At 40.0% G+C, this 13,772-nt stretch overlaps 1 protein-coding gene across 1 annotated transcript; it reads right to left on the reverse strand.

The window, feature by feature from the left end:
• Positions 1–280: 280 nt before the first annotated feature.
• On the reverse strand, positions 281–11,874 carry CCN3 (cellular communication network factor 3). The gene is made up of 5 exons (XM_072603215.1): positions 11,081–11,874; positions 10,763–10,988; positions 8,982–9,233; positions 4,241–4,455; positions 281–1,845 (listed from the first exon to the last, which is right to left on the reverse strand). The coding sequence occupies exons 1-5, from the start codon at positions 11,174–11,176 to the stop codon at positions 1,549–1,551; spliced, it is 1,086 nt and encodes a 361-aa protein (XP_072459316.1). The 5' UTR covers positions 11,177–11,874; the 3' UTR covers positions 281–1,548.
• Positions 11,875–13,772: the final 1,898 nt, after the last annotated feature.

Below are 13,772 nucleotides of genomic sequence, written 5' to 3' on the forward strand. Positions count from 1 at the left end.
ATATATTTTAGTTTTCATGTGAATGTTTTGTATCAAGAAGCCACAGCCTTTAAATACCCCTTCTTATAAAGGAGTTAATAAGCTTACCTACAAATATCTTGTCTGATATAAACAGATAGTGTTTTTATATACTACTAAAGGTCAATGAATCATCACCCATGTTTGCAAGCAACATCGATAAATGGGCATTCATTTGGTTCTGAAACTGACAATGCATTTTGATTATTACATTTCAAAGTACAAATGTAACAGGAGCCTTGAATAAATGCTGACAAAATAACACACTTTCACAACTTGTTTATTCAGTATGTTTGACAAGTACAGAAAAATAAAAATGATATTTTACAAAATATACAATTTCTATATTTACATTAATGCTTTATTAATATAACAAGAAAACAAGTTCAATGCACAAAACAAGAGGAATTTACAGATTTAATGGTGTAGCTTATCTTGCAGACTCATAGGGATACACATGTGTACACATATATCTTATTTATGGTGTGTTTTATTATGGGTCATATATAGTTTAATAAGTCATAGCTACATTAATTCCACATTTGGGACCATATGCCATTGTGGTGGTTTATCACACCATCATAGCAACTGCTTATTCTCGTGTCTGGAATTCAGTTATAAGTGCACTCAAAAACAACACAGACAGCTAAAGCATGCTTCAGAATGTCAAAGAAAATGAACATGTGGAAAGGACTGGAAGCTCTTGGAAAGTGGCATTAGCCTTGGTGGAGAGAGTTACCTCCTGCTGAATATTTTGCTCTTCCTCTTTATTGTAAAGAGTTTGAAATGCAACAAGGCTTATTATGACCTGTAAAGCCAGACTAACCTGCTGCTAGATATCACTTATTCCACGAAGGGACCTACTACCCAGTTTATGAGTGTGGACACTGTATGTCTCTTTCTGTGCAATACATATCAAAATAGGTGAATAATCTCTATTCAGATAAAAAATGTAGTATCAGAGCTACCTCCCATGCTAGCTTACATTTTGTTTTTATTAAATGCTCCCCAAATTTTGGATGCAAATGGATAAACAGCAGAGCCCCCATAAGTCAAAATGTGACTCTAGAACAATTTAGTTGTACAGTGATGTGGTTGGTATCATTCTAGGATAAGCCTATCATTTGAGACACTATGAGATGAGTACCTAATACTCTACTCAAAGGCAAAACACCATCATGCAATGTGCGTAGCATACCAAGGAAAAATACACAGCTGTTTGTTATGATTATAACACCTTTAATGTCTAAACAGAATCATAGAAAATTAACCTGTCACTGAACTTTATCTTTTACTTAACTTTATTCTACTTGGACTCCTTGCTTTAGTTACTAAATTTCTCCTTCCCTTCAGGTAACACAAAAATAAGCTAGCTAGCTATAAGTAATGCCAGAGAACATATTAAATACATACTCAGATGGGAACAAAGTTATCGATTTTTAACCCATTTACCTTATATTCGAATGAATGGGTCATGTTTTGGCTTATTTCCAAATTTTCTCCATCACCATGTTGCCTGTCCTACACAGCTTATATCTTTATTCTTCTAGGCTTGGGTTCTAAATCTTGGAGGAAGGCATCATTACTCTGGGGACAGTTGGTGTGACAGGCACAAGTACTGATGAACATCATGGACTTCTTGACAATTTGTCCTTGAGGACAATGAAATGTCACTTGGATGGTTTTGGTATTGTGAGGAGTACAGCATCGGCCATCAGTACAGATGCCACAGTACTTGGGCTTGTATGTCTGGGTGCTACTGCAGTTCTTATATTGTAAGTGGATGGCCTTGAGGGACTTCTTAGTACGGAGACACTTTTTTCCTTTCTAAAAGAGAGAGAGATGTATGACATGAGGTATAGTCTTGGGATAATCAGTGACTTATTCTGATATGCAATTTCGAGAATACTTAGGAAGTCTAGGGCAAGGTTTCCCAAGCAAAAGTGATGACAAATTTTACCAGTTCATAAAACTTTCACTACCATTTAAAAACTTATAACTTTAATAAAGTAACACCTTCTCTATAATCCTCCTTCTACATTTTTTTTTCTTTTTACAATTCTCTTTCTTGCTTCCTGATCGTCTAAGAGCCACCCCACATAGGCTGCCGAGGACAGAGCAATTAGTCAGTGGATGGGAATGGAGGTATTTTGCTAGTCTGCAGTAGTTTAAATTGGGAAACGCTGGTCTAGAAAATATGTGAAACTTTAAAAAGGTTGCCAGATACCAGACTAGTTGCTAGTCATACAATATTTTTCCTATATGGAAAATAGTTGTAGTTTGGGAGAAAGAAAGCAATAAATAAAGCCAAATTTAAAAAAAAATAGGTTGAAAGAACTTTTAAAGCAATATACTGAGACATTTCAAAAATTAAAGTGCTATTAAATTTTAGCTCTTTGAAGGTTACAAATCTGTCCTGCTCCCCTTTCATTAGCAAGTATTTTTTTAGTTTTCAAAGTGTATTCTGAAGACCCCCTGGGAATCTCCAACACTTTCAAGAAGTCCGTGCGGTCAACAATTTCTTTTTATAATTTTCCTAAGATTTGTTTGTTTTTTTTTTTTTTTTTGCCTTTTAAGATATTTCTTCCTTTTCCAACTGCATATCTGTGTAAGACTGGATCTTCTTCACCCACTTGAATGAAAACAGCATATGACAATAGACTGAATGTAGAAATACATATGAGAATACAGGTGTCTTCCATTAAGCCAAGCATATAAGAGTTGCAAAAACATGTAAAAGAGCTCTACTCTTATCACTAATAATTTTGTTAAGGAAAGTATAGTTATTTTTCATAAAAATATATTACTTATGTTAATATATAACAGGCTTACTAGTGTTATTTTAAATGAAATAAATTAAAATCATTGGTTTTGATTTTTGATATGGTAAATTTCCATGGGGTCAGTTAGGTGACACAGTGGCTAGAGTGCTGAACCTGAAGTCAGTAAGACACACCTTCCTGTGGTCAAATCCAGCCTCAGAGAATTACAAGCTCTGTGACCCTGGGATAAGTCACTTAATCCTGTTTGCCTCAGTTTGCTCATCTGTAAAATGAGCTGGAGAAGGAAATGGCAAACCACTTGCCAAGAAAACCCCAAAGGGTCACAGAGTCAGATATGACTGAAAAACAACTGAACAACCACAAAATATTAATAGATATAACCCATCTAGGCAAAAGCTCTTTGGGGATCCTCAATAATTTTTAAGAGTATAAAAGGGTCCTGAGACCAAAAAGCTTGAGAACTATTTTATAGAATTAGTATATTGCATTTATTTCATTTTTCTTGCATTAATCTGAGCTCATTTCTAGCCATCAATTATAAATAGGGCTCAAGGCCAACAATATTTTTTCTCTGCCCCTACCAATGAAAGTGGGAAATCTCTAGTGAGTAATGTTGGGGTATACTGTCTTAGACTGAAGTGATGTTTCTCAGTATGTGGATGACTATAGGATCATAATGCTTAGATGGACTTGAAGTCCTCTCATCCATTCTATGACAGCAAAGCAGAGATATCCCTAGCTGAAACTGAATGCTATGTTTCCAAGAAATGAGATAGAATGTTCCATTCAACTCTTCAACCTCCAATGATTTTAGAAGCACTAATGGGTGGCAGCTAGGTGGCAGATCGGAGATAGTACTAGTCCTGGAGTCAGGAAGACCTAACATAATTCTAGCCTCAGACACTTACTGGCTGAGTGATCCTGGGCAAGTCACTTAACAGCTGTCTGTCTGTTGGCTCATCTGTAAAATGAGGATAATAATAACACCTAGTTTCCAGGATTCTTTTGAGGTTAAACAGATAATATTTATAAAGTTCATTGCAAACTTTGAAGTCTTGTATAATAGTTCTGAGTTCTCTGTTGCTACTCTGAGCTTGCTATGTTACAACTTCTGACATTGTAACACTTAACAGGAAGTGAGGAATTAATGACTGGGTAATCTTAGCGGTAACCAGTCTGGCCTCAATTACCTTCATTTCTCTCTGATGCTGGCTCACAGCAGTGCCTGAGCCATAGGAGGCCTACGTATCTGTGGTACAACGTTTTCTTAATTCCTCTCTTTAGCTCTTTTGTGACTTCTTCCCTCCCCACTACACAAATACCATTTTACTCTGGCTTCAGAGATACCCATACTATGGCTGGGATATGTCCTCTCACAGCTACTACTCTCATACAACTCTCTCAGAGTTGTTCTCAGTAAGCTGCTTAATAAGATGTACCTTCTCAATGGCGTGTGCATCCTCTTGTTCGCAGAGTCTTACAATGCAAAGACGAGTCTGCTTTATCATCTCACAGTGCCGATTCCTATTGGTGACCCGAGTAGAAAAGCCCATCCCACAGCTTTTAGAACACGCACTCCATTCTGTGGTCTGTTCTATACAGTTGAGGCTTGAGTCAGATACACCAATCCCCAGTGTGGCCTCTTGTCTATAAGCTTTGACAAAGATACACACCATCAACATTACTGGGAAAAAGATAGTGCTCACAAAGTAACCCTTCAAACAATTACTCATGAAATAGAGAGAATAGGGGTAAGGTAGGGAAGATTAGTGGCATGGAGAATAGAGTGCTGGGCTTGGAGTCAGGAAGACTTCTCTTCCTGAGTTCAAACCTAGCTTCAGTCAGATATTTTACTAGCTATGTAACCCTGGGCAAGTCATTTTACCCTGTCTGCCTCAGTTTCCTCATCTGTAAAATGAGCTGGAGAAGGAAATGTCAAACTACACCAATATCTTTGCCAAGAAAATCAAATGGGGTCTCAAAGAATTGGACCTGACTGAAAATGACTGAACAACAATAACAAAGCGTAAGGTAGAAAATAGTAACTTCTGCATCCAGAACATCACCAGCAGCCCAAATCTGTGCCTTTAGTATAACTACTGGTGTTTCAAGGTATGGGTTTGCATATGAAAGATTGAGATTTAATTGCTGATTTTCTAGAGAAAATAGTATCTGTAAGTTTACAAAAAATAATAAAAACACAAGTGTACTTTGGGAAGGTAGAAGGGACAGTTTTGACAGAATTGATTAAAAAATCCAACAGGAAATCATTAAGGACATACAATGGGAAAGACACAGGGTTAGACATTGTAGAAGCAATAATGAATGAATGAGTGAGTGAGTGAGTGAAAAAGCATTTCTTAGGCACTCACTATGTACCAAGCACTCTTCTAAGGGCTAGGGATACAAAGAGAAAAAGTAAGATAGCTCCCACTTTCAAGGAGCTCAGATGCTAATTAATTAAGGAAAGTGTGGTGATAGGGCAGATGGTAAGACCTGGAAGATCTTAGGATGGAATCGGAGGAAATATTCTAAGGTTTGATAGTCCTCCATCTCACCAAAAGTAATAGTATTGATTACTCCCATTTCATCTACCTGTGTGTGCAGCCAAGAAACCCAGATGGACTTGGGGAAGTTCCTTTTAGAAGTTGAAGGGGGAAGATGAAAAATAGTCTCTCTCCTTAAGAAACTTACATTTTTTTTAGGGATAGGACATAAAAACAGACAAGTAAATGTAAGATAATTTGAGGAGGGACAGAGCCACTGATAACTATAGGGATTCAAGGAGAACTTCCTGTAGGAAGTGATACTTGACACAAAAGACAGTCAGATTCTTCAGTTTATTAAAACTTATGCTTATTATGTGTGACTTGGAACAAACCAATTCCCTTTCTAAGTGGTTCTATTTCCTTATTTGTTAAACATGGTTGATGATTTATTGTTCTGTAAGTTGCATTGTACAATTCAGTATAAGTTGGAAGATAACTTTAATGTCTACAAATAAAAAGTTCACCACATAGTAAAGTCAACAGTATTTTGCAGAGTAAATATGGGTGTATTTTTATCCTCCTGCTTTATGTCAGCATAGATCAGGAATGTGTTTTTAAGTGGAAAAAACTAATCCACAAAAATATTTATGAAATTGAACTTCAACAGTCAAAGTTTTAGGAATAGTCTAATGTACACAAATAGTTATGGAATGGGATAAGGATAGGGACTGGATGTACAAGTTTGATTAGTCGATAACCACTTTTAAAGTGTCTACTGTGTGCCAGGCACTGTGCTAAGTGCTGGGGATACAAAAAGAGGCAAAAAAAGAGACACTCTCAAGAGGTCAGTTCTTTATCCAGTAAAGAAGGGCATAAACAATCAAACAGCATAGAAAGAAGGCATAAGGAACCTGCAGCTTCAAGCTTCAAGGTCACATATGACCCTTTAGGTCCTCAAGTGTTGCCCTTTGACAGAATCCAAACTTCACAGAACAAATCTCTTTGATAAAAGATTTGTTCTGTAAAACCTGGACTCAGTCAAAAGGCTGAACTCAAAGACCTAGAAGGCCACATGTGACCTTGAGGCTGCAGGTTCCTCACCTCTGGTAGAGTCCAAAAGACTCTGTTCTAGTTTAAACATTGTCACATATTTTGTTGACCTTGAGCAAGGCATAACCTTTCTGGGCCCCACTTTCTATCAAGTTAATTCAGTTCAACAAACACTTAGAACCAGTGTGCCAGGTTGCTCTAAACTATGAGGAGAATGGTACACTGCTTAAATCACAGGTTTTTGATTTAATTTATTTTTCTTTTTTCTTCATCTGGACTTGTCATGTCATCCACATAGGGAATTCCTGGCATAGAAATTCCTTCTGCTTCTGAAGATTACCAAGTCATCTGTAACTTATATTTTCAGAGACTTATTCTTGGGCACACTGATAAAGACAAATGCTTGCAGCTAATATATGGTAGAGGCAGGATTTGGAAGCAGGACTCCCTGGCTTCCCTTCTCTCAGTCTATGTCTCCGGATCTATGAGAGAACACTTCATCTTGTGGATTTGTTACAGAGAGAATAGGAGAAGTTATGTGAACAAGTCTTGGGAGAAAAACAAAAACAGAAACTAAAGTGCTCCACAGATGTAAGGTATTATTAAATCACTTGTTAATGGTACCCAGGGATGAAATGTCAAAAGTAGGTTCTTTATGAGTAACTACGGCTGGAGAAAACACCCACTAAGACTGACCTCATTGTTAAGTGATCCCAATAAGCTTTAGCTGTTGGCTGACATGCAGCTTCTGCAAAGCAATCTCTGCTACCAGATGAGTGAGAACACTGCAATATTTCTTTCCCTTGCTAAGGAAAATGGCTAAGTTCCTTAGAGGAAATGCTTTGGTACTTCATTTCTCCCCATGTCATTTAGCATCCTAAGCTATTTATTCTAGAGCTGTAAAGGTCTTCAGAACTCATTTGGACCAATCTCCTCATTATACAGATGAGGAAACTGAGAGCCAGAGAAGTAAAAAATACTTTCTCAAGATCACAGGAATAGTATGTATTACTGGTAGGATTTGAACTAAGCTGTTATTTCTCTGTAGAACATGGAGAGGGATGAAGGTTTCCCAGGCTATTTATTGAGGAAGCTTTATTTTAAGGACATACAAGTGGAGTATCACTATCCAAAAAGGAAGGTCAGAGAAAACACTTCTTTGGAAGAAAGCACTATGATGATATTAGAAGGTGTGGGTTTGAATCCCAAAGTAGTTCCACTACCTACTAGCTGTGACCTCAGACAATCCACTTAAACTTGTGAGACTTGGTTTCACATTCTGTAAAATGGTTTTTGAACATCTAGTCACAGATCTGTATTTGTATCACGGAGGGGGTAGGGCTTGAAATGAGAATCAGATGAGATTCTTCATGTGAAAACTCATTGCAAAGTTACCAATCATCATCTATATACATATCTATTTACAGGTTGTATTCCTCCTTGAGTGCAGGTTTCTGTCTCTCAATTGGGCATTTTTTCTTGCTGTTCCACAAGCCTGGAATGTTCTCCCTCTTTATTTCCACTTCCAGGCTTTTCGGATTAACTTCAAGGTCCAGGTAAAATCTCATTTTCTATGGGAAGTCTTTTCCAATCTTCTTTAATGCTAGTGCCTTCTCTCTGTTGATTATTTCCAGTTTATCCTGCTTGTACCTAGTTGTTTGTATCGTGTCTCCCCCATTAGACTGAACACACTGAGGGTAGAGATTGCTTTTGCTTCCCTTTGAATCCCCCCAACAGCCTGGCAAATAGTAAGTGCTTAATAAATGTTTACTTACTGACTGACAGAGACTGCTTCTTTTTCTGTTTCACAGATATTCCAGTGCCTACCACAGTAAAGAATACTCAGAAAATAATTTCACAAATGCTTGTTGGATTGGATGAATATTCATGTAAGCTATTATATATTATATAGTCTTTATATTATTATATATTAAATTATTATAATTATATAACTTGTTGTAGCATTAAAATAATTTAAAAATTTTATCTTTACCTTTGATTTCATGAGTATAGGTAGCTCCTGATTAGAGACTTCCTTTTGTCACATCAGGTCAGCACCTTCTTTGTTGCTAGGGAAACTGAGAAGTTAAGTGACTTGCCTAGAGTCTCACAGTCAAAATGTGGCAGAGATGGGCATGGACACAAGTCTTTCTGACTCCTGGGCCAGTTCACTTTCCATATTTACTTTTTAATTATTACATAATTTTTGTATTACCAAGGACTAAGTTGGCTTGATTTGGAGTCAGATGACTAGGGTCCAAAATCTGTCTTTGCAACTTCCTTTCTAGGTAACCTTAGAGTAAACCACTCTACCTATTTGTGCCTCAGTTTACTTCTCTGTAAAAATAAGGATGTCTAAAGTCTATGAAGTGTTCTCATGGAAAAGAAGAGCTATTTAGCAGGTTCCCATTTTAGGTATCTGGTGAGCTCATTACAGTATCTTGGGTTGGATTTTAAGGACACTCAGCATTCTTCGAGAGAGCAAATTGGAAAGCAAAGCCACAATTTTAACAAATGAAGGCCAGATTCTCATCCTGAAATGTGCCTTATGGGACCCCAGAGTATGCATGCCTTTAGCATTCAGGCACAGAGTGGAAAGAGGCTCCTGTCCAGTGACCTTCAGCCCTAATGAGTTTCTCACCTGGTAGAGCAAGGCCTCCCAAAGTAATTTCTTCCTTTGGGTCACAAACCCACTGCTCACAGCATTCTCCTGGAACTTCCACTTTCCTTGGGAAAGGACAGTCAGGGCGAGGAAGGAGCAGGTCATGGTTGCAGCGTGGAATGCAACCTATTTGCCCATCTCTGCAGGTGCACTGATATTTGCAGCTTGGCTGAAAGGTCTCGCCACTTCGGTAAATTATGCCATCAAACACACAATTGTCTTCTTCTAGAACTAAAATGTTCAGGGACATGGGTTAAAGAGAGAGGGGGGAAAGAGAACCAATAGAAAAACACCCCATAGTAATTACATAAAGGATTTCTGGAAATGGTCAAAATCTCCTATTTGTCCTTTTCTAACTTCTGGACAAAAAATAGTTCCTAAGACATGCTTGATAGCTGGGTTTGTATTCAAATTGTAAAGCTCATTTCTACCTGCAATTATTGTGCTTTGGTTGAATTTCACAGCCTATGGTGCTGGGTTGAATTAAAGATTATCCTTTAAAGTCCTTTAAGTCTGTGCTAGAATGATCCTGATGAGCTCTCTAGAGCTCTGCTTCTTCTGCTATAAAATAAGGGAGTTACACTAGCTGATCTCTAAGGCCCCTTCCTATGGTTTGAAAGTGCAAGGGGTTCCTCACTCTCCTTTCCAACTTTGCTATGGCACTGGTGAAGCACAATTTAAAATATCATTAACCAGCTCACCTTTGCCCGTGGAGAGGAATTGGTCATAAAGTGAATGAAGTCTGGATGCTTTAGGATTCAGCTAATATCAATTGTTAGTCTGGTTGAAGGAAACAGTGGATGTTTTCCTTTTTTTCTCCTTCTAGCCCTAGTGACTTAGAGGTGCCTCCTGCACAGTGGACAATTAATGTTTGTTGAATTTTCAAGGCTATTAGGGTAGCTAACTCAGCAACCCTGTCATAAAAGAGGTATATTTCCACAAGTTCTAGGTTGACAATCATCTTTCCCTGACAAGGCTCAGAGCTGGTTTTTTTTAATTCTCTAGGTTTTGTTTTATTTTGCTCTCCTCCCAATTCAACAAGCATTTAAGGCACTAGGCTAGGAGCTGGAGATACAAAGACACCTCCCCCCTCCCCCCCAAAAAAATCCTTGCCTTCAAGTACCTTTCATTGTGTGTGGAGGCATTGGAGAGAGAAATTGCAATCCTGTTTACAGCAAGGAGAACCTGCTATGAGTTCATCCAACTCTCTGGGTGCTCTAGGGCTGGCTTTACATTTTTTTTTTAAACAACATGTAATATACAGGTGTGAAAACAAACCTGCTAGATGACAGCCTGGGGAATTTTATGGATTTTTCTTTATTATTATAATAATTTTGCATGCACTCAGGGCTTTCTCCTTTCCTTTCCTCTTTTCCCCTTGGAAATCGCAAAAGGAAATGACCTAACCGGCTTTAAACTCTGCTCGGAGTTGTCAATCATTCGTCTTAATTCTCTTCAAGGATATCAAGTGGTGGATTTTTTGAGTTCTTTCTCTTTGGCCCCACACTCTCCTTATTCTAGAAGAGTCCCTTGCAATACCAGCCTCTTGCCTTCTGCCCTTATCATGACCACCCCGAGTCCTTTCTCAATTATCTTTTCCCATGATTATTTCCCATGATTTTCCCTCCGTCTGCCCCCCTCCCCCGCCCAAACACCCTGACTTGAAAGAATTTCCAAGTCCATAGGGACCTTAGAAGGAACTACAGTACGCCCCTGGAAGCTCCTGGCCCTGAGCTCCAAAGGGGACGAAAGCGGGTTACCCATGCAGATGCCAACTTCAGCTCTCGGGTCGGCGCCGCGGTCACAGTAGAGGCCGCTGCTCTCTTGGCAGGGCAGCAACTCGGAGCAGTTCTCCCCGCGCTGGCGGGCGCACACCAGGCAGCAGGAGCATCTGTCCAAAACAGCCGGCACCCCGGGGGCACAGGCAGGCGGTTGGTCTGGGCATCCGTCCGGGCACGGAGATGGGCAACTCTGAGCTCGAACGACCTACGAGTAGAAAAAAGAGTACAGCTCGGTGCAGTCGATAATGGGTCGAGCGGGAGCGCCTTGAGGGGGTGCAGTACCGGAGCATCACTTGCCTTGTTCAGTAGAAGGAGGAGCAAGAAACTGAGGCACAGATACTGCTTCCACAGCTGGAGGCTCATCCCAGGTGGGGGCAGCAGCCCGCACTGCATGGTCGTCGCTCAAGATTTGCAATGTCTCTCTCTCTCTCTCTCTCTCTCTCTCTCTCTCTCTCTCTCTCTCTCTCTCTCTCTCTCTCTCTCTCTCTCTCTCTCTCTCTCCCCCTCTCTCTTCCAACTTTTTTTTTTTTTAACCCACCCGGTCCCTTTCCCTCTGGTTCTCACGCGCAAAGCTCATATTTATAGCTGCTAAGGCAGATTATATAGAGCGCGTCTAGGGACAAGTAGAAGCCGGTTGGCTGCAGCTGGCGAAGGAGGGAGGGTGGGATTGGCTGGGAGGCTAAATGTAATGGGGTTACAATAGCAACCCCGGGGGTTGCTATGGTAATTGGCCAAGGCATCCACAGCAGCCACAGTCTCAGAAGCAGCGGTGGAAGGACGATTAGGGCGCGGTGCTGGGGTGTGTGCGCCCGCACGCTTGTGTAGGGACCGGCTTTTCTCTGAGTGCTCACACTAGAGGGGCGGAGTCCGGCCTCTGAGGACTCACTTCAGTAAATGGGAAGGAAAAGATCACTTACCTTCTCTCAGGACAAATAAAAAAGCACCACCGCGCTCCGTCTACCCCCGAACCTTCTTTCCCGCCTTCTCTCTCTCCCTTCCTTCCCCATGGCTTTCGAAACAAGGGGTCCTTAAGCCTGAATTCCTGTTTGAGGGAAGTACAGAGTTTAGGACCATCTGTTTGAGTTTGGCAAGAGGCCCGGCTGCTTAGTCATAAGTAAAGAGAAAGCACATTTAAGTTTGTCATCTTCTAGTGTCCTCACTCTATGTGTAAAAAAAAAAAAAGTGTCAAAATGGTAGGGAGATGCTGCTGTCCAGATGTTCTAACCTCTTTTTCACGAATTGTTCCAATTGTTCTCTATATACTCTCTGAATTCCCTCTCCCCTATCCCCTTCAGACTGAGTGGAAATAATTATCTGCCTAATTTTAAAGGAGTAAAGGTTCTAGATTGATTAACATAAACTATTTTCCCAGCAGAGAGCAAAGTCTTGAAATCACGCGCTGGTTGATGAAAACTGAAAAATTGTAAGACAGAAAAACAAAAAAGGACTCAGTCCAATAGTGGGGCAGGAAAATCACTGAATTTTCAATCTGAGAATTTGGACTTGAATCTTAGACTACTTTACAACTCATGGGACCTTAGGAAAGTCACATCAGTTCTGTGGGTTTATAAAATGAGAGAGTTCGTGGATTCATAAAACAGATATTCATTAACTACTTACTACATCCAAAGCATTAGTGCTAGGTGCTGAGGATACGAAGAAAAAAATAAGATTGTTTTTGTCTTTAAGGAATTTAGGTCGCGCTGGAGGACTAGCACACACACCTGACAAGTAAATTCAAAAGATGTAAATGCAAAAAGTAAACGCAAAACACAACATGGGAGAGAGACCACTAACCATGTGTGCACTCCTGTGTGTGTGTGTGTGTGTGTGTGTGTGTGTGTGTGTGTGTGTGTGTGCAGAGATCAGAAAAGTCCTTCAGAAGGTAGCACCCTAAAGGTGCTAAGTTCTCTTTCAATTCTTAACTTTTTAAGCTTTTGGTACAGTTGAGATGTTAGGTGAGGCCTCTCAGGACTAAAGAAAAAGCACTACTACATTGTCTACCCCAAAACCTTATTTTCCCCCTTCTTTATCTCCTCTCCACCCACAGGGCCATTCTAAACAAAGGGTTTCAGGTTATAGAGGAGAGTTAACAGATAAATGTCTCATATAAAACAACAACAAAAAAATCCCCTTTTCATCTCTCACTATTTCATAAAACTGCTCCTAAACCGTACAGTATCCTTGTGGCACAGTATCTGATAGTGGGGCCAGTTTTATGCTTGAAAGGGTGGTGCTGCCTTCTGGGTGTTTTTCATACATCAGTCTCACTACTGTCTGTTGTTATTCACAGGGAAAATATGTTGAGGCCCTCTGAGAATAACAGCTTTTTGAAGGATATTTTATAGGAAAAACTTTGTGACGTAACCAGGCTGAAAAAAAAGAAGCAAATTACCTCTCCATCCCAGGGCATGTAGGGAATCACAAGCAATGGGCAAAAAGCCAGACTTGCCCATGTACTAACGCCCATGAAGAAGGATGAGGTCAGTGTAAGGCCCTTCCATGAAGTTCTGTAAGTTGCTTGGAATTACCACTTAGTACTTCCAAGCCTCCAACAAGCTTGATTTGTTTGAATTAAATGAGACAGATCTGTATCAAAGGGTGTAACCAAGAAAGTTGGGAGAGTGGGAGAGAAGGCAGTTCTTTCAACACCAGGGATGGGAGGTTCTCATTTCCCCTTCCGGCATACTCCTAGTTTAGTGGGTGTGCTTAAGGTAGAGGTTCCCAAGAGTTTATTATGTACAATAAATGAAAATAAGATGTCCCTATTGGTATTTAACATGTGGTCCCTCCAGGAGGGAGAGAGAATAATATTTTGGCACAGTACACCGAGGCAGGCACCCCATATCCTGGAGTGTGATTCCCATTTCTTACCTAATCCAAAACAGAACTTAGGGCTCAGTCTTCTATTTTTTCCCCAAGTTTAACCACATATGGTCATATATTTGGCCTCATCCCAATCCATCCTCCACACAGTGGGCAAGTGATA

This window comes from Notamacropus eugenii, chromosome 4 (assembly GCF_028372415.1).
Source record: "Notamacropus eugenii isolate mMacEug1 chromosome 4, mMacEug1.pri_v2, whole genome shotgun sequence".
Taxonomy (NCBI): Eukaryota; Metazoa; Chordata; class Mammalia; order Diprotodontia; family Macropodidae; genus Notamacropus; species Notamacropus eugenii.

Coding starts and splice junctions, on each gene's coding strand:
- CCN3 (XM_072603215.1), bottom strand. CDS start 11,176: ATGCAGTGCGGGCTGCTGCCCCCACCTGGGATGAGCCTCCAGCTGTGG. Junction 4,456..8,981: donor GGGAGGCCTTGCTCTACCAG/GTGAGAAACTCA, acceptor TCTTTGTCAAAG/CTTATAGACAAGAGGCCACA. Junction 1,846..4,240: donor ATGCACACGCCATTGAGAAG/GTACATCTTATT, acceptor TCTCTCTTTTAG/AAAGGAAAAAAGTGTCTCCG.